This window comes from Erpetoichthys calabaricus, chromosome 6 (genome assembly GCF_900747795.2).
Source record: "Erpetoichthys calabaricus chromosome 6, fErpCal1.3, whole genome shotgun sequence".
In the NCBI taxonomy this organism is placed as follows: domain Eukaryota; kingdom Metazoa; phylum Chordata; class Cladistia; order Polypteriformes; family Polypteridae; genus Erpetoichthys; species Erpetoichthys calabaricus.
In genome coordinates, this window is record NC_041399.2 from 59,086,319 (window position 1) to 59,105,531 (window position 19,213).

Sequence of the window (19,213 nt, forward strand, 5' to 3'; positions counted from 1 at the left end):
GTTAATGATATGTTTTTTTATTTGGAAAAAACTAATAAGGATGGAATACTTAAAAGATTATTACAATACAACACTTAGTACTTTCAGTAACTGCTTTTGTGAAATACAAATAAACTCACCATGTCACAACATGTATAAAATATAAATCGGCACTGATTTCGTATCATTAGCACCCATGTACCATAAATGCAAGTAGCCGAGAAGGGGCAGGGGTTATAGGACTAAAGTAACTTGTATGTTTAACACATTTAAGTAATTGTGAGCAGTTTTGTCTGCATTACAGGCAGGTGAAGTGATGTGATTCCTCTTTTATCATTTAACTTCCTGTGCACAGAAAAATCCCATTTTTGTTAAGAGCTGTGTTTTCAAGTGAAGGCTGCTTCAAGATAGATAGATAGATACTTTATTAATACCAAGGGGAAATTCACATACTCCAGCAGCACCTTACTGATACAAAAAACAATATTAAATTAAAGATTGATAATAATGCAGGTAAAAACAGACAATAACTTTATATAATGTTAACGTTTACCACCCCCGGGTGGAATTGAAGAATCGCATAGTTTGGGGGAGGAACGATTTCCTCAGTCTGTCAGTGGAGCAGGACAGTGACAGCAGTCTGTCGCTGAAGCTGTTCCTCTGTCTAGAGATGACCCAGTTTAGTGGATGCAGTGGATTTTCCATAATTGATAGGAGCCTGCTGAGCGCCCGTCGCTCTGCCACAGATGTCAAACTGTCTAGATCCATGCCAATAGAGCCTGCCTTCCTCACCAGTTTGTCCAGGCGTGAGGTGTCTTTCTTCTTAATGCTGCCTCCCCAGCACACCACCGCGTAGAAGAGGGCGCTCGCCACAACCGTCTGATAGAACATCTGCAGCATCTTATTGCAGATGTTGAAGGACGCCAGCCTTCTAAGGAAGTATAACTAGCTCTGTCCTTTCCTACACAGAGCATCAGTATTGGCAGTCCAGTCTAATTTATCATCCAGCTGCACTCCCAGGTATTTATAGGTCTGCACCATCTGCACACAGTCACCTCTGATGATCACAGGGTCCATGAGGGGTCTGGGCCTCCTAAAATCCACCACCAGTTCCTTGGTTTTGCTGGTGTTCAGGAGTAGGTGGTTTGAGTCGCACCATTTAACAAAGTCATTGATTAGGTCCCTATACTCCTCCTGCCCACTCCTGATGCAGCCCACGATAGCAGTGTCGTCAGCGAACTTTTGCATGTGGCAGGACTCAGAGTTGTGTTGGAAGTCCGATGTATATAGGCTGAACAGGATCGGAGAAAGTACAATCCCTTGTGGCGCTCCTGTGTTGCTGACCACAATGTCAGACGTGCAGCTCCCAAGACGCACATACTGAGGACTGTCTTTAAGGTAGTCCACGATCCGTGCCACCAGGTATGAATCTGGTGAATTCAATGCACAGGTCATAAGCGCTACATGACTTGGAGACATACCACAAGCAAAAAAGCAAAAATATCAATAATAATGAAGCATACAAAGGTATGTTAGCAACAAACGTACATGTAGTTGCACTTAAAACCTTTAACCTACGATCAGATATATTTAAATTGGAATATTTTTTGAAATATGAGTATACAAACTCTTAGTTTTGTATACTTTGTCAGCTCAATGAAGCAATGCCTTGTAAAAATAGCCTCTCCTTTATTGTTCACTTTAAAACCAGAATGAGTCCAAGCTGCATAAGTTAAGCTTTGGATGAAAACAAAATCCATCTTCATTGTCAAGGCAGTTTTGCCAAAAAACCTATAACTTTAACTAAATGCAGAAACTCTCCAGTCATCACTCTAAAGAAGATTATCTAATTAACTCTATTTTCTTTATTGGTCCTGTTTGGTTGATCTAGGGTTTGTCAGTGTTGTCTATAGCTTGTTTAGGATTGTAGTGTTTGTACACTTGTGTTCATTGGACTTTTGCTTATTTTTTAAATTAACATAGTATTCACTATTTATTGTTCAAATGTTGCCATCAAAAAAGAGAGCCTGTTAATCAGATTTACATGTATAAAGGGGCATGTTGCCACGGTGGGTTGGTTAACGATCTGTTGTTGAGCCGGATGGCTGCTTCATATCCTTTAGGATTCTCTAATAGAGAAATGTGTTTACAGTCACAAATTGAATAAGTAAGAACTCAGTATAAAAATGTGTTCAATGTACTTCATAAATTATTATTTAAAAATATATGTTGAAAATCCAATATAATGGGCAAAACCAACAATGTAGTAATGCATTTTCAATGCACATAATTACAATGCCTAAATTATGCATGCTTTCACTTTTTATTTTGTATAACACTGAAAATCACATTAGATTTACTGTAATTTTGCTGTTTTTGACACTGATGAACAGAAAAGGATTTTATTGTCAAAATGAAAACAGATCCAAGTTAATTACAGATATAAATCACTGATGGTGTACTGGGAAAGATATTTCTTCCTTCTTTGATGAACCAGGCTTCGCATCATTTTAATTTACTTTGAAGTATTTTTTTTGAAGCAAATGAAAACCAAACCAGTGGAGTATTTTTGAGATTAGATTAGAATGTGGAAGCAGCAGCAGCCACCACATGAAATAATTCTGAAGATCTGATTATGTTCTATATGTTACAGCGGCTTCTTAAGAACCAGAAATTAATTAAATGAAATATTAAAATTTCAACATTAATGTGTGCCTAGTCTGTTACAGCATTAACTGCCAGATTTTTTTTGAATGTATATCACACATTTAACCAGTGACAGTAATTAGGAATAGACAAAAAAAATAATTTGCGCCAGTGTTGCAGTGTTTGGGAATTCACCCTGACGTTTTGTAATTTAAACGTGAAGGCTGTATACAGCTGTTGAAGGTAAGATTCATCGGTTTCTGTATTCATCTTGTTTGGTTTTGCAGGGCTTGTTTTATGTACTAAAAGTTTAACTAATATTTAAAGAATGATTTGAAAAAAATTTTTTAATATAAAATATATGCCCCTGGTATGGAACAACTGGGAAATCATTTGAGGGTAATAGTTTTTCTTTCTTTTGTTTTCTTTTGTTAGGCTGGAACTCAACCTTTCAATCGTGCCATGCTTTTTAATGTGGGTTTTAAAGAAGCAATGAAAGACTTAGACTGGGACTGCCTGGTTTTTCATGATGTGGATCATATCCCTGAAAATGATCGCAACTATTATGGATGTGGTCAAATGCCTCGCCACTTTGCTGCAAAACTTGACAAGTACATGTATATGTAAGTTGCTTTTGTCATTGAAAGACTTAATCAACCAGAAATATAGTACAGTAGGTGGTGAAATGATTGTGTGAATGTCTTGAGAATCTTTTTGCTTGAATGGTATATATGTACAGTGCTTCTGGAAAGTATTCACAGCGCATCACTTTTTCCACATTTTGTTATGTTACAGCCTCTTTCCAAAATGGATTAAATTCATTTTTTTCCTCAGAATTCTACACACAACACCCCATAATGACAACGTGAAAAAAGTTTACTTGAGGTTTTTGCAAATTTATTAAAAATAAAAAAATTGAGAAAGCACATGTACATAAGTATTCACAGCCTTTGCCGTGAAGCTCAAAATTGAGCTCAGGTCCATCCTGTTTCCCCTGATCATCCTTGAGATGTTTCTGCAGCTTAATTGGAGTCCACCTGTGGTAAATTCAGTTGATTGGACATGATTTGGCACACACCTGTCTATATAAGGTCCCACAGTTGACAGTTCATGTCAGAGCACAAACCAAGCATGAAGTCAAAGGAATTGTCTGTAGACCTTCGAGACAGGATTATCTCGAGGCACAAATCTGGGGAAGGTTACAGAAACATTTCTGCTGCTTTGAAGGTCCCAATGAGCACAGTGGCCTCCATCATCCGTAAGTGGAAGAAGTTTGAAACCACCAGGACTATTCCTAGAGCTGGCTGGCCATCTAAACCGAGCGATCGGGGGAGAAGGGCCTTAGTCAGGGAGGTGACCAAGAACCCGATGGTCACTCTGTCAGAGCTCCAGAGGTCCTCTGTGGAGAGAGGAGAACCATCTCTGCTGCAATCCACCAATCAGGCCTGTATTTTAGAGTGGCCAGACGGAAGCCACTCCTTAGTAAAAGGCACTTGGCAGCCCGCCGGGAGTTTGGCAAAAGGCACCTGAAGGACTCTCAGACCATGAGAAAGAAAATTCTCTGGTCTGATGAGACTCTTTGGTGTGAATGCCAGGCGTCACGTTTGGAGGAAACCAGGCACTGCTCATCACCAGGCCAATACCATCCCTACAGTGAAGCATGGTGGTGGCAGCATCATGCTGTGGGGATGTTTTTCAGCGGCAGGGACTGGGAGACTAGTCAGGATAAAGGGAAAGATGACTGCAGCAATGTACAGAGACATCCTGGATGAAAACCTGCTCCAGAAAGCTCTTGACCTCAGACTGGGGCGACGGTTCATCTTTCAGTAGGACAACGACCCTAAGCACACAGCCAAGATATCAAAGGAGTGGCTTCAGGACAACTCTGTGAATGTCCTTGAGTGGCCCAGCCAGAGTCCAGACTTGAATCCGATTGAACATCTCTGGAGAGATCTTAAAATGGCTGTGCACTGACGCTTCCCATCCAACCTGATGGAGCTTGAGAGGTGCTGCAAAGAGGAATGGGTGAAACTGGCCAAGGATAGGCGTGCCAAGCTTGTGGCATCATATTCAAAAAGACTTGAGGCTGTAATTGCTGCCAAAGGTGCATCAACAAAGTATTGAGCAAAAGCTGTGAATACTTATGTACATGTGATTTCTCAGTTTTTTATTTTTAATAAATTTGCAAAAACCTCAAGTAAACTTTTTTCACGTTGTCATTATGGGGTGTTGTGTGTAGAATTCTGAGGAAAAAAATGAATTTAATCCATTTTGGAATAAGGCTGTAACATAACAAAATGTGGAAAAAGTGATGCGCTGTGAATACTTTCCTGATGCGCTGTATATACCTTTCAGCATTGGTTGTTCCTTTCCAGATGTTCAAGCTCCAATTCCATAGGCACTAATGCACACCCATACCATCAGAGATGCAGGCTTTTGAACTGAGTGCTGATAACAAGCCAGGTGGTCACTCTCCTCTTTAGTCTGGAGAACACGGTGCCCAGTAAATTGCATCTTCAAGTCATTATTCATGTGTTCCAATTCAAAAGTTAGTGCTATGCTGCTTCTCAGGCATGTTTGTACTTGTTACTATTCTGCTGGAAACATATTTAATTTCAATACTCTCAACTAAACTTTTTTTTTCCTTTTCTTAAATCATTTTTTTTTTGTTTTTCACTTATCTCAATGCTCTTTTGTAGTTAGCCTACCTGCTGTAACTTCTGCAGAAAGTACACTGCATGATGAAGAAAAATGATTGGCATTTTTAAGCAAATTCATGATTAAATATAAAAATGCATTTATTTTAAAATTCTCAGTTAAACAAGTTAATTTCCTGCATTTATATTTTTATGTCAAGCAGCGTATGCTAGGATCCTTACATTTTGCTTAATTTATTTTATAAATATGTGTCTTTAAAAGGTTCATAACAAATGGTTGTGGGTTTATGCTCCTGAGAGTGTTTTTTTTTTCCATTTGTTGTTGTTTTTTTTTTTTAATATGATGTTATTAGTCTGTAATTTTCAGCCATTATGTGACCTATTTTGATGGTTCTCCTTTTCAGAAAGTTACCTGTAGTTTTTGAAGTGGCAATTTTTATGTATATATTGCAACACTTGCCAGGGTCACTTTCCATAATCAAGTGTGAAATGATATTTCGATAATAAAATATTTTGCCACTCATACCTAGGCATTTGCAAAACAGGGAATTCATAAAATAACATTTAATTATCATCTCACTGTTAAGTGAACAACCTTTTTAAACCATTCAGTAATTGCTCAGCTCATCAAGTATTTGGATAAACACACAAAGCTCTGACAATACCTATGAAAGAATATAACAATGCTGTCAGAAGGAAGGACCCCATGGTCTCTGGTGTATGTGCATACTAGGTCAACTGGGCACTCATTTAATTCGGACACAGTGCAAGTGAGATTCAAGGAAAATACTAAGAGTGTCAGAGAACTGGCTGAATTGTGGCTATCAAATGAAAATGCCATTAACAAACACTTGGGCATGAACTCAGCATATGCTGGTTTTAAAATAATATCCAAATAATAAAGACTTTTAAGGCGAACACCCTCTGTACCCCACCTTACTTATCCACCACCTTTCCTCATTTGCTATATATTGTCTTGATTCCTGAATGTCTACTTATCTACAGTGGGGGAAATAATTATTTGATCTCCTGCTGAATTTGCAAGTTTGCTCACTTACAAAGAAATAAACAGTCTCTAACTTTTATGGTAGTTTCATTTTAATGAAGAGAGAGACGTAATATCAACCAAAAATCCAGAAAAAACGCATTACATAAGTTATAAATTGATTTGCATGTCATTGTGAGAAATAAGTACATGAAACCCAAGCAAAACATGACTTAGTACTTGGTGGAGAAAACCTTTTTGGCAAGCACAACAGTATGACGTTTCTTGTTTATGGTCACCGGGTTTGCTCACATCTCAGGAGTGATTTTTGGCACACTCCTCATTACAGAAACTTTCGAATTCCTTTTGGTTTCTCGGCTGCTGCCTGACAACTCAAAGCCTCCGCTCCCTTCACAGATTTTCTATAGGATTGAAGTCTGGAGACTGACTCCATGACCTTAATGTGCTTCTTCTTTAGCCACTTCTTTGTTGCCTTGGCAGTTATGTTTTGGGTCATTGTTATGCTGGAAGACTCATCCACGACCCATCCTCAGTGTTCTGGCTGAGGAAAGGAGGTTCTCGTCCAAGATTTTGTGGTACATGGGCCCTGTCCATTGGCCCCTCGATGCAGCAAAGTCGTCCTGTACCCTTAACAGAAAAACAACCCCAAACATAATGGTTCCATCTCCATGCTTGACTGTGGAGTATTGTTGCTGACCATGCCCACCCCTTTATGACCGGATTGTACCCATCGTCTGAAGGCTACTTCCAGCAAGATTGCGCGCAATGTCTCAAGGCTCAAATCATCTCAAATTGGTATCTTGAACATGACCATGGGTTCACTGTACTCGGATGGCTTCCGTATTCACCAGATCACAATCCAACAGAGTACCTTTGGGATGTGACGGAACGGGACATTCGCATCATGAATGTGCAGCCATCAAATGTGCAGCAACTGTGTGATGTTATCGTGGTACTAGCAAGGTGTACCTAATAAAATGGCCGTTGAGCGTATATATATATATATATATATATATATATATATATATATATATATATATATATATAATATAATATATATATATATATATATATATATATATGTGTATGTATATATATGTGTGTAATAGTGTTGAATATATAGTAGTATTTTAAAACATTTTTCCTTTTTTTTGTTTAATTTTTTTTCAACAAATTTTAGTTTGTGTGCATATCAGAGATACTACACTCCTTCAGCTTTAAAGATTTTTACTGAAATTATGCTCCATTAAAATAAATCACTAATGTTTTTTTAAATGTGTTCAATAAAAATACATAATTACTATTTTTTTTTTTTTTCTTAAATTTTTTTTTAAATTTTGGATTTTTAGCCTTCCGTACAATGAATTTTTTGGTGGTGTCAGTGGACTAACAGTAAACCAGTTTTTGAAGATCAATGGATTTCCTAATGCCTTTTGGGGCTGGGGTGGAGAAGATGATGATTTATGGAACAGGTGAGTTATCACTTTATAAGTTTTGTAAAGTAAATTTGATATATACTGTTATGGGAAAAGACATTCTGCCTGAATTATTTATAATTATACAGTGAACACCTTAAAAGAAATTTCATCAAGTGATGAATATAATGCTGAACTGAACTAGCTTCTCTTAGAAATGTCTATGCTGTAAAGTATTGTACAAGGAAAAAAATACAACTCTGGAGACCTGGGGCCTCATGTATAAACAGTGCGTACGCACAGAAATGTTGCGTACGAACCTTTCCACGCTCAAATCGCGATGTATAAAACCTAAACTTGGCGTAAAGCCACGCACATTTCCACGGTAACTCATACCTTGGCGTATGCAATTTCTCCGCTCGGTTTTGCAGACTGGCGGCACCCAGCGTCAAAGCAGTGCTACTGTTCCTGTGTGATCACCCTTTCTTTCTTAGACCCACATTCCTGACGCGGCTTTATAAATACATTGAAATTAACTGCATATTGTTTATTAGTGTAATGCATCTGATCGTAATTAACCTGTAGCAATATAATGGGCCAGGGAATAGCCATAGTATTCCAAATACCATAACTGCTTTAGCGTTGTTACGCTCACTGCATCTTGTTCTTCTTTTTGCTGCTCCCGTTAAGGGTTGCCACTGCGGATCATCTTTTTCCATATTACTCTCACTGCACCACTCGGAGTATTTATATCACTGTATCTGAGTGTGAATCACAGCAGCAGATGATCGGAAAGAGAATTATCGGTATACAGTTTCAAGTACACACTACCTCAACCACGGCAAAAAGCGTCAAAGCCTTTCCTGTACGGACCTTGCGTTTCAGAAACAGTTTCATCCCAAGAACTATAAACGCACTCAATCAGTCCATCAAGTGCTCCGTGTAGAACTGTTTGTACTTATAAGTACAATCACCTCACTGTAAACTTACACTACAGTTATAATATTGCACAACCTGCGCTACTTTATAAAGCGCGTATGATGACAATATCATTTTTAAGATGAAATGCAGCAAAATATGTTGCTTATAGCATACAGATAAAACTTTAACTTCATTTAAATAATCTGTATTGTTAATAATTAAACATGCGAGGACACGGTGCCGCAGCGTATAGCTAGTTCAAGGATAGCTCCTGCCTTGCGCTGTATTCTTGCTGGTGCTGACGCGACACTGGAAGGATAGACGAATAGAATAATGAAACATGTACTACGAAGATATTTCAATGTTCCTTAAAAGTTTTGAAGAATCGGCGTTCTAAGCTTACAAATGGCTTAACGTCTATTACAGACCTGATTGTGTGGCGATTGGAGAAAGAAAAGTATGGACAGGAATTGGAGGTTAGTACGTTTGAAAGAGACAGTACTTCTGTAATAAATTATTTCATCGAAGGTCGCACATGGTGCAGCAAGCCTCTTGCGTGAGATATGAACAATCACTGCGCCACCGTGTTCCCATATTTAATAACATGCTTTCATTCCTATCATCATGAAAATGATATCACGTATACATCTCAGAATTTTAATTATTCAGAGAGCTGTAATATCTCGAATGTAATGCATTCTGTGTCCTGTCGGAGAAAGAGAAAGAACGGAAGCACGTAGTGATTCACACACATAGAGCACATAGAAGATCAAACACAGAACAAAGCATTTAACATGCTACTTGAGAAACTAGTAAAATAAACGATTTTAAGATGAAGTTTATGATGTTCTACTTTAATGGCAAAATAAACTACGTGATTAAAGTGGAAATTTCGAGATTAAAGTTGACATTTCGTGCTTTTTTCCCACTGTGTGCCTATGTTTTTTGTTTGTACCCTAATACGCTTTCATATGACACTCAGACGGTGGGCTACGACTTGCCTTTTCACGACGACTTTGATATGTGATTTCTTTTTTATTTCGGGCACTGTGCGACTTTGTGAATTTGATCTTTCGAGTTTTTCCGACACTCTGTCACTCGATCAACTTTCTTTTGTTGATTATACCACTGTTTAAACCAACAAATAGTACGTTTTTCCTTTGCCTCCACTTGGTATTCGCTGAAATTCTTATATTTTCCCCTGTGCTTTTCCCATTGTCTTTTCACAGAAGGCTATTTATATTGATTTGCATATTCAAAGAGGCGTAATTCTGGGAGGAGTTGGGGCGGGACAGAAGGCGCGTGCACGTGCGTTACTTTTCACGCTGATCGGGATTTATGTAGTGGAAGAACGTGAAAGTATGCGTGCGCACAGATTCCTGCATCTGGATTTTTCTGTGCGTACGCACAGTCCCGCTTTTGTGCTTACGCCATGTTATAGTGTGAGTTCTACGCACGGCGTTATACATGAGGCCCCTGGTTACAAATCCTAGATTAGTCTTTGTGGAATTTGTTTTCTCTCTCCATTCAGATTCTCTCCCACATCCTAACAACATGTGGCAAGGTATTTGCATGTTCAAAGTTTATCTAGCAGGCAGGAAATGTCTGCCTAATAAATGAACAAGGAAAGCTTGTCCATTAGATAGATAGATAGATACTTCATTAATCCCAATGGGAAATTGACATTCTCCAGCAGCAGCATACTGATACAATAAACAATATTAAATTAAAGATTGATGATAATGCAGGTAAAAAACAGACATTAACTTTGTATAATGTTAGGGGAAAAAAGAAAAATACATTGGCAGAGGTAACTCATGTTATAATGGCTGTGTGAGGGGAAAGGTAGCATCGAGGGATGGTAATCCCTGGCACTGTAATAACACTAATAATAATTCATTACATTTATATAGCTCTTTTCTCACTACTCAAAACGCTACCACACAGGGAGAACTCGGGACGCAAACCCATGATCTCTTTACTGCAAGGCAGTAGTGCTACCATTGCATCACTTGTGTGTACTCTTTTAATTACTGGGAAAGGTAAGTGGATAGGGATAACAATATGTATTTCCTTACTGACTGCAAGGATTCCTCCACTGAAGTCGAGAGTAAGGTCCCCATCTGTTGATACAGATGGCAGTATCACATTTTGTAATTTTTGCCAAAGGACATGAAATGATGGTGGAACTGTTCCTAGACAACAACAGTAGTTCAGCAGTCAAGTTAGATCATGAGGACATTGTGGCCTGGTCAAAACTGGACTTTTTATGGGCTCTGAAAGATTTTTTTTTTTTTTATTTCACCTTATACGATTTCTCGTATTAGGAATTTGGTAGTTTTCGCATACCCCTTGGGGTCAGAGCACAAGGTCAGCCATTGTACAGCGCCCCTGGAGCAATTACAGGTTAAGGGTCTTGTTCAAGGGCCCAGCAGAGTAGGATCTCTTTTGGCAGTGACGGGGATTCGAACTGGCAACCTTCGGGATACCAGTGCAGATCCTTAGCCTCAGAGCCACCACTCTACTAGGGAGGATTCAGTTTTCTTACCACCCACCCTTGAATCATATGAAAGATATTAGTTGCACAGGATGTGACTTGCAGCATGTGACTTATAGGACTTTGACTGGGAGCATGCACTGATAGCGTGTTGCCCCACCCAGCACACAATGAACCACCTTGACTGGCCCATGTGCAGCAGATGACATCTCAGCACCACACTGGAACAGTGTGAGTTTTTTTTTTTTTTTAATACGTTGGCAGGATGGCACAATCCCCAAGTTTTCCCTTTAAGTTGGAGGACTTACTTGCAGGGCTGGATGCAGATTAATGTCATACTTAGGACGAAGCAATTACAGATTTGCCATGTGTTTAATATTAATATATATTTTACTCTTTAGGTCTCAATTAGAAATTAGTTAATTTTTCGAAAAAATGGAAATGTGTTTGTTTCAGGAAATCAATATTTAAATAAGACTTTATAAAAACTAATTTGCCCATAAGTATTTTAATTGAAGAAAATTAAAAATTCCACAGTGTGAAACATTCTGTCTTAAAATCAGTATTCAAAAATGCACCAATAAATTGTGCAACATGTATGCAAACTTCCTTATTGTACAAATTATGCAAGTATTCTTGAATTATTTCATATGTTACATAGAAACTTTAACCAATAAAGAATGGTTGAAACAAGGTTTCTGGCTAATAGGGTCACACAAGTGACTCTTAAGATTTTTTTATATATCTTTTGACAGCATCTTTTATCAGCCCATTCAGTGTTTACTCTAATACATCCTAAGGCATGTGTTTCTATTTATGTATGTGAGTGCGTGTGTATATACTGTACGTGTGTATATATACGCATACATTCATACATACCGTGTATATTCAAAAGTATCATGATATCTAAGTATCGATTGCAGCATTTTTTTGTTCCAATACATTTTTCATGGTATTGATTCTACAGTACAGCCTACATTACAAATACATGTCATTAGCTTTGTAGGCTACCAATGGACATGGCTAGAGTTGCAGCCCCATTTCTTATAATATCTTCTTTCTCAATTGCTGAAACATCAATATAAGCCTGTAAAATTTTGTATTTGAAGTAGGGGTGTAAAGTTTGTTTTCTGTAGGTTACAGTTTTTTTAGGGAGTTGCGTGGTGTTCTTGTCTGATATAGGATTCTAGCTGCTCAACAGTCCTGAGTCATCTTTGTACTGTTTTTTGATTCATGTTGCACCGTTTTCAGTTGGTGAATGGTCTGGACTGCAGGCAGGCCAGTTCAGCACCTGGACTCTTCTACCATGAAGCCATGCTGTTGTAGTAGATGCAGCATATGGTTTAGCATTGTCTTGTTGAAATATGCAAGTCTTCCCTTGAAAAAGATGTCTGGATGGGAGCATATGTTGCTCTAAAACATGTACAGTGCATCCGGAAAGTATTCACAGAGCATTACTTTTTTCACATTTTGTTATGTTACAGCCTTATTCCAAAATGGATTAAATTCATTTTTTTCTTCAGAATTCTCCACACAACACCCCATAATGACAACGTGAAAAAAGGTTTACTTGAGATTTTTGCAAATTTCTTAAAAATAAAAAAATTGAGAAAGCACATGTACATAAGTATTCACAGCCTTTGCCATGAAGCTCAAAATTGAGCTCAGTTGCATCCTGTTTCCCCTGATCATCCTTGAGATGTTTCTGCAGCTTAATTGGAGCCCACCTGTGGTAAATTCAGTTGATTGGACATGATTTGGAAAGGCACACACCTGTCTATATAAGGTCCCACAGTTGACAGTTCATGTCAGAGCACAAACCAAGCATGAAGTCAAAGGAATTGTCTGTAGACCTCCGAGACAGGATTGTCTCAAGGAACAAATCTGGGGAAGGTTACAGAAAAATTTCTGCTGTTTTGAAGGTCCCAATGAGCACAGTGGCCTCCATCATCCGTAAGTGGAAGAAGTTCGAAACCACCAGGACTCTTCCTAGAGCTGGCCGGCCATCTAAACTGAGCGATCGGGGGAGAAGGGCCTTAGGCAGGGAGGTGACCAAGAACCCAATGGTCACTCTGTCAGAGCTCCAGAGGTCCTCTGTGGAGAGAGGAGAACCTTCCAGAAGGACAACAATCTCTGCAGCAATCCACCAATCAGGCCTATATGGTAGAGTGGCCAGACGGAAGCCACTCCTTAGTAAAAGGCCTGATGAGACAAAGATTGAACTCTTTGGTGTGAATGCCAGGCGTCACGTTTGGAGAAAACCAGGCACTGCTCATCACCAGGCCAATACCATCCCTACAGTGAAGCATGATGGTGGCAGCATCATGCTGTGGGGATGTTTTTCAGCGGCAGGGACTGGGAGACTAGTCAGGATAAAGGGAAAGATGACTGCAGCAATGTACAGAGACATCCTGGATGAAAACCTGCTCCAGAGCGCTCTTGACCTCAGACTGGGGCAACGGTTCATCTTTCAGCAGGACAACGACCCTAAGTACACAGCCAAGATATCAAAGGAGTGGCTTCAGGACAACTCTGTGAATGTCCTTGAGTGGCCCAGCCAGAGTCCAGACTTGAATCCGATTGAACATCTCTGGAGAGATCTTAAAATGGCTGTGCACCGATGCTTCCCATCCAACCTGATGGAGCTTGAGAGGTGCTGCAAAGAGGAATGGGCGAAACTGGCCAAGGATAGGTGTGCCAAGCTTGTGGCATCATATTCAAAAAGACTTGAGGCTGTAATTGCTGCCAAAGGTGCATCGACAATGTATTGAGCAAAGGTTGTGAATACTTATGTACATGTGATTTCTCAGTTTTTTTATTTTTAATAAATTTGCAAAAACCTCAAGTAAACTTTTTTCACGTTGTCATTATGGGGTGTTGTGTGTAAAATTCTGAGGAAAAAAATGAATTTAATCCATTTTGGAATAAGGCTGTAACATAATAAAATGTGGAAAAAGTGATGCGCTGTGAATACTTTCCTGATGCGCTGTATATACCTGTCAGCATTGGTTGTTCCTTTCCAGATGTTCAAGCTCCAATTCCATAGGCACTAATGCACCCCCATACCATCAGAGATGCAGGCTTTTGAACTGAGTGCTGATAACAAGCCAAGTGGTCCCTCTCCTGTTTAGTCTGGAGAACACAGTGCCCATGTTTTCCAAAAAGAATGTCAAATTTCAATTTGTCTGACCACAGACCAGTTTTCCACTTTGCCTCAGTCCATTTTAAATGAGCTTTGGCCCAGAGAAGATAGCAGTATTTATTGATCATGTTCACATATGGCCTGTTCTTTGCATGATAGAGCTTTAACCTGCATTTGTGGATGGCACAGTGAGCCGTGTTCATAGACATTGATTTCTAGAAGTGTTCCTGAGCCCTTTCAGTGATTTCCATAACAGAATCATGCCTATTTTTATTGCAATGCGGCCTGAGGGCCTGAAGGTCACAGTTATCCAATATTGATTGTCAGCGTCTGTTACGCAGAGATTTCTCCAGATTCTCTGAATCTTCTGATGATATTATGTACTGTAGATGACTAGATATTCAAAGTCTTTGTAATTCTTCATTGAGGAACATTACTCTGAAATGGTTCCATAATTTGTAGGCATCATTTTTTGCAAATTAGTGAACCTCTGCCCATCTTTACTTCTGAGAAACTCTGCCACTCCAAGATGCTCTTTTTATACCCAGTCATGTTACTGACCTGTTGTCTATTAAACTAATTAAATGCAAAATGTACCTTCAGCTGTTTCTTTTTAGTACCACTTGTTTTTCCAGCCTTTTATTACCCCTGTTCCAACTTTTTTCGAGACGTTTTGCTGCCATCAAATTCAAAGTGAGCTAATATTTTTCATGAAATAGTAAAATGTCTCACTTTAAACATTTGATGTCTTTTCTGTGTTCTGTTGTGAATAAAATATGGCTTTGAGATTTGTAAATCATTGCATTGTTTTTATTTACATTTTACACAGCATCCTAACATTTTTGGAATTGGGGCTATATTTTTTTACCCGCAGGCCAGTTTTATTCTATGCAGTTCATTCAGGTTCAACACTCTTGAGCACTACGGCACTGTGACTCCTTCAATTCTTGAACCCTCTTTGCCTAGTGTGCTGCTGTAGCACAGTATTTTTTTTTATGTAAAATTTTAAAATGGTGTTTTGTCACATTTACTATGTAATGTACGGAGATAGTCTTTTAGTGTTCAAATGCGTAAACATTGGTACTAGTACTTCATTTGCTCATATACTCTGTGCATTACAGTAGAAATTGAATTGCTTTGATGGTGACTAAAGTGAAATTTGATTTGATTTGGCTGGCTGTGGCAGCCGCTTGACTGATGGGAACTGTATGAATGTAGCAACATAGTCCATTTTCTTTAAAATGTATCATGAAAAGCACTGCTCAGCACAGCAGCGTTTTTGCCTGGTGTTTCTTTTTGCAGTTTCTTCGTACTTTTGGAGAAACCAGCTCAACATTCAAATTTGCCTATATAAGATTATGACTGTGGGTGGACAGGAACTGTAGTTTTTGGGATGGACCATAATGTGCATTTAAGTTAATGGCAAGGCCGTTAACTACTACTGTAGTTAATTATTCTTATGATTCAATTACTGAAATTTCTATTTATTTTCATCAATGTAAAAGCATACATAATTGCAGTTTATTTAAATGTTTTCTTGAGTTACACTATATATTGTATTAGGAATTGAAAATGGTATTGAATTGCAGTACTTAGTATCATATTGAAGTTTGAGGTTCTGGTGTCATGATAACTCTAGTATATACTATATATATGTATGTACAGTACTGTGCAAAGGTCTGAGGCACATTAAATAGATCACAAAAAATTTGTCTTAGACAGTTATTTTATGTCTTCAGGATTAGTGTGTCAATAAAAATGAGTGCATTTTAGTGTATCCAAAGATTCCTTTCAAGATATTTGAACATCCATCCTTCCATCCATCCATTTTCCAACCCGCTGAATCTGAACACAGGGTCACGGGGGTCTGCTGGAGCCAATCCCAGCCAACACAGGGCACAAGGCAGGAAACAATCCTGGGCAGGGTGCCAACCCACCGCAGGACACACACACACACAAACACCCACACACCAAGCACACACTAGGACCAATTTAGAATCGCCAATCGACCTAACCTGCATGTCTTTGGACTGTGGGAGGAAACCGGAGCGCCCGGAGGAAACCCACGCAGACACGGGGAGAACATGCAAACTCCACGCAGGGAGGACCCGGGAAGCGAACACAGGTCTCACAACTGCGAGGCAGCAGCGCTACCACTGCACCACCGTGCCATGAACATCCTTAATAAAAGAAACTAATATATTAAATGACCACTTTCTATTTAAAATCATGATCATTTCAGGCATATAGCCCAGTGCTTGATTAAGCAAATAAAACAAATTGATGCTAGTGATAAACAACTATAATGTATGGGTTGAATCAAAGGGATTAACTGAAACTGAACTAGCTATGTACAGAGAATAAAAACCTGCCAAAAGACAACCATACTAAAAAGGTCAGTATGCGATAGGTCTGGCAGGTTAATCTGCATGTCTTGCACACCATGGCAAAAATGAGCATAGCAACAAGACCCAAGATGGTCAACCTTGCATCATTAAATTCTCTCTCAAGAAAACATTATTTATCAGACTAGTGTATCCAAATGTGTTCCAAAAGCTTCTGTAGAAACACAAACAATTAAGGTTTAGGACTGCAAATGCTGTTGTTGATCACGAAAACTAAGTGGAGCATATGACAAATATGTCAAGTTTTCTTCTTCTTCAAAATGAAAAAATGTTCAGCACAGTAATTGGCTCAGAACTGGCAGTAACTTCTGGAGACGTGCTTTTTGAATTGGTCTTCATGGAAGAGTTGCAACCAAAAAGCCAATCCTCTAATGTGAAAATAAAACCTGCACGTGGAAATGTAAGGACAGGGTGCAGAAAAATGCCAGCAGGTGATCTGGACCATTGAGTCAAAATTTGGAATTTTTGACTGTAACAGAAAGCAGTTTGTCTGCTGAAAGCCTAGAGAACAGTACAAGGATGAATGTTTGCAGGCAACAATGGAGCATGGTGACGGTTCCCTGCAGGTTTAGGGTTGTATTTTCAGAAGTGAGATGATGACACCCACACTGCTGGGAAATACAAGCAGATTCTTATTCATCTTGCAATACTATTGAGGAAGCAACTGATCAGTTCCAGCTTTTTTTATATCTACCTTTGGCCATCTGCAATGGAAAGAGGCATGGTGAGTCTTGCAACACATGGTATAGCACCCACACATCCTTGAACATCTTAAGAGCCATTGTGGGATTCCTTGTAGAGACAGAAATAAGTAAGACAAAGTGTGGAGTGGGGCTATCGATTCTCTAAGAGGTTTGGGATGACCTACAACTTGTGTAGCCTTAGAAACTGCACACAGTTGTACATAAGGCAATTGATGTTATCTTTAAGGAAAAGGGTGATGTAAATATAGATACACATACAGAATGATAAAGGGAAAGGGAGCAGAAGATTATGGACCTGACGAGTGCTGTGTTTCTTTGGTGGTATCCACAAGTTTAGAAATTCAGGTAAGAAACTGCTAAATGAGTATCTAACTCATATCTTTGTGTTTTCTCCCTAAAGTTCTCTTTCTCCCTCTCTCTGGCACTCCTTGTTTCTCTACAGCTCTTACCTCCATCTAATACCATTCATAAACTTGTAGTATCCAACGTAATGGCACTTATGTCATTATTACACATCAGGCCAAGCCAAGCAGACTACTTTCCTCAAAAAGGAGAAGACTTGTTTTTAGATGTCTTTCTCTTTAACTGACATTTTGAATTTTCAAGTGTTGGGAAGTCTTCAGCAGTGGGATGGGCTCCCACCTGAGTGTTGTTTTTTTTTTTTTTTTTTTTGGAAAAACATATCCCTTCTCCTCTTTGTTCAAATAATCCAATTCATACATTTATTTAAACCTTTGAGTTAAACATGGCACTATCTATTTACCCTACATTATGGCAGACTTTCAGGCCCTTCTAATGAGTACAGATATAAAACTACCATTCCAGGTGCTTTTAATTGGTCTACAGAAATGAATTGGTAAATAAATCTGGCCTTGCCAGTTATGAGTTATATATTTATTGTTTACATCCGACAACCTGGATACACTCCTACGTATCATTGATTCTGCCTCAATCCATACTAAATCAACTGCTCCTCTTTACCTTACAAGAGAGAATGCGTTTGATTATATATTGTTGATGAGAAGTCCTGGACAGGATTGGGTTTGGAATGAATTTTCTAAATTTGTTTAAGACTATGCTGTTTCCCTACCCCTTTATTAATTAAGATCTCTCGCATTTCTTTTCCCATTAGTAAAAATGCCAGATAAGGCCAACTCTTTTTCCATTCCTCTAACTCACCTCTCAATCTGCTTGCAGTCACCATCTTAAGCTGTTGTCATCAGTAAACCTCCCTCCCTTCCTTTATCCTTGTGACTAATAACTTCTCATATTTAGGAGCTCAGTCAGGCATACTCAGGTTACTTTACATCCTGCAAGTGCCATCTTTCTATACCTGACGCACTTCTTCACAGTTTCTTTTATTAAATATTCCTCTGTTACCTCATATCTTCATTCTCAAAGATCTCTCTATGATACTGCTTAATTCTCATCAGCATGAATTATTTCTTTTCTTTTACAACTACTGAGGCATTTTCTGAAATGTACTAACCTACATTAACAACAGGTTTAAGCTGTCTCTCTGTTGTTTTAGTCTTAGTCCTCATTTTAATTTTCTGAATCTTGTGGCTTCCACTCCTTTCTTTCCACTGAATATTGGGGCTGAAGTTATGCAGCTGATTTGTAGGTTACTGCGGAATGATAAAAAATGTTAGTACTCCTTTCTATAGGCTGAATTCTGGGTTGTCACTTTAAGACCTAGAATTCACTTTCCATCCTTTCTGATCATGACAATGTTCTCCTTCCTACTCGCCTTGTTTTATTCTAATGGAATTCACCCTCAGATCTCCAAAACGTTCTTCGATACTATGATGACATATATCAGTGCTCCACAACCTTTTCTT

The 19,213-nt window shown here is 38.8% G+C and overlaps 1 protein-coding gene across 2 annotated transcripts in view; it reads left to right on the forward strand.

The window, feature by feature from the left end:
- Positions 1-19,213, forward strand: part of b4galt6 (UDP-Gal:betaGlcNAc beta 1,4- galactosyltransferase, polypeptide 6) — a 116,371-nt gene that overhangs the window by 71,450 nt on the left and 25,708 nt on the right. For both annotated transcript variants that reach the window (XR_007935360.1, XM_028803626.2), the window contains exons 6-7: positions 3,061-3,248; positions 7,638-7,760. Coding sequence is in view for 1 of the 2 variants with exons in the window: in XM_028803626.2 (XP_028659459.1) it covers positions 3,061-3,248; positions 7,638-7,760 (311 nt within the window). In the remaining variant the exon portion in view is untranslated. The remainder of the gene's footprint in view (positions 1-3,060; positions 3,249-7,637; positions 7,761-19,213) is intronic.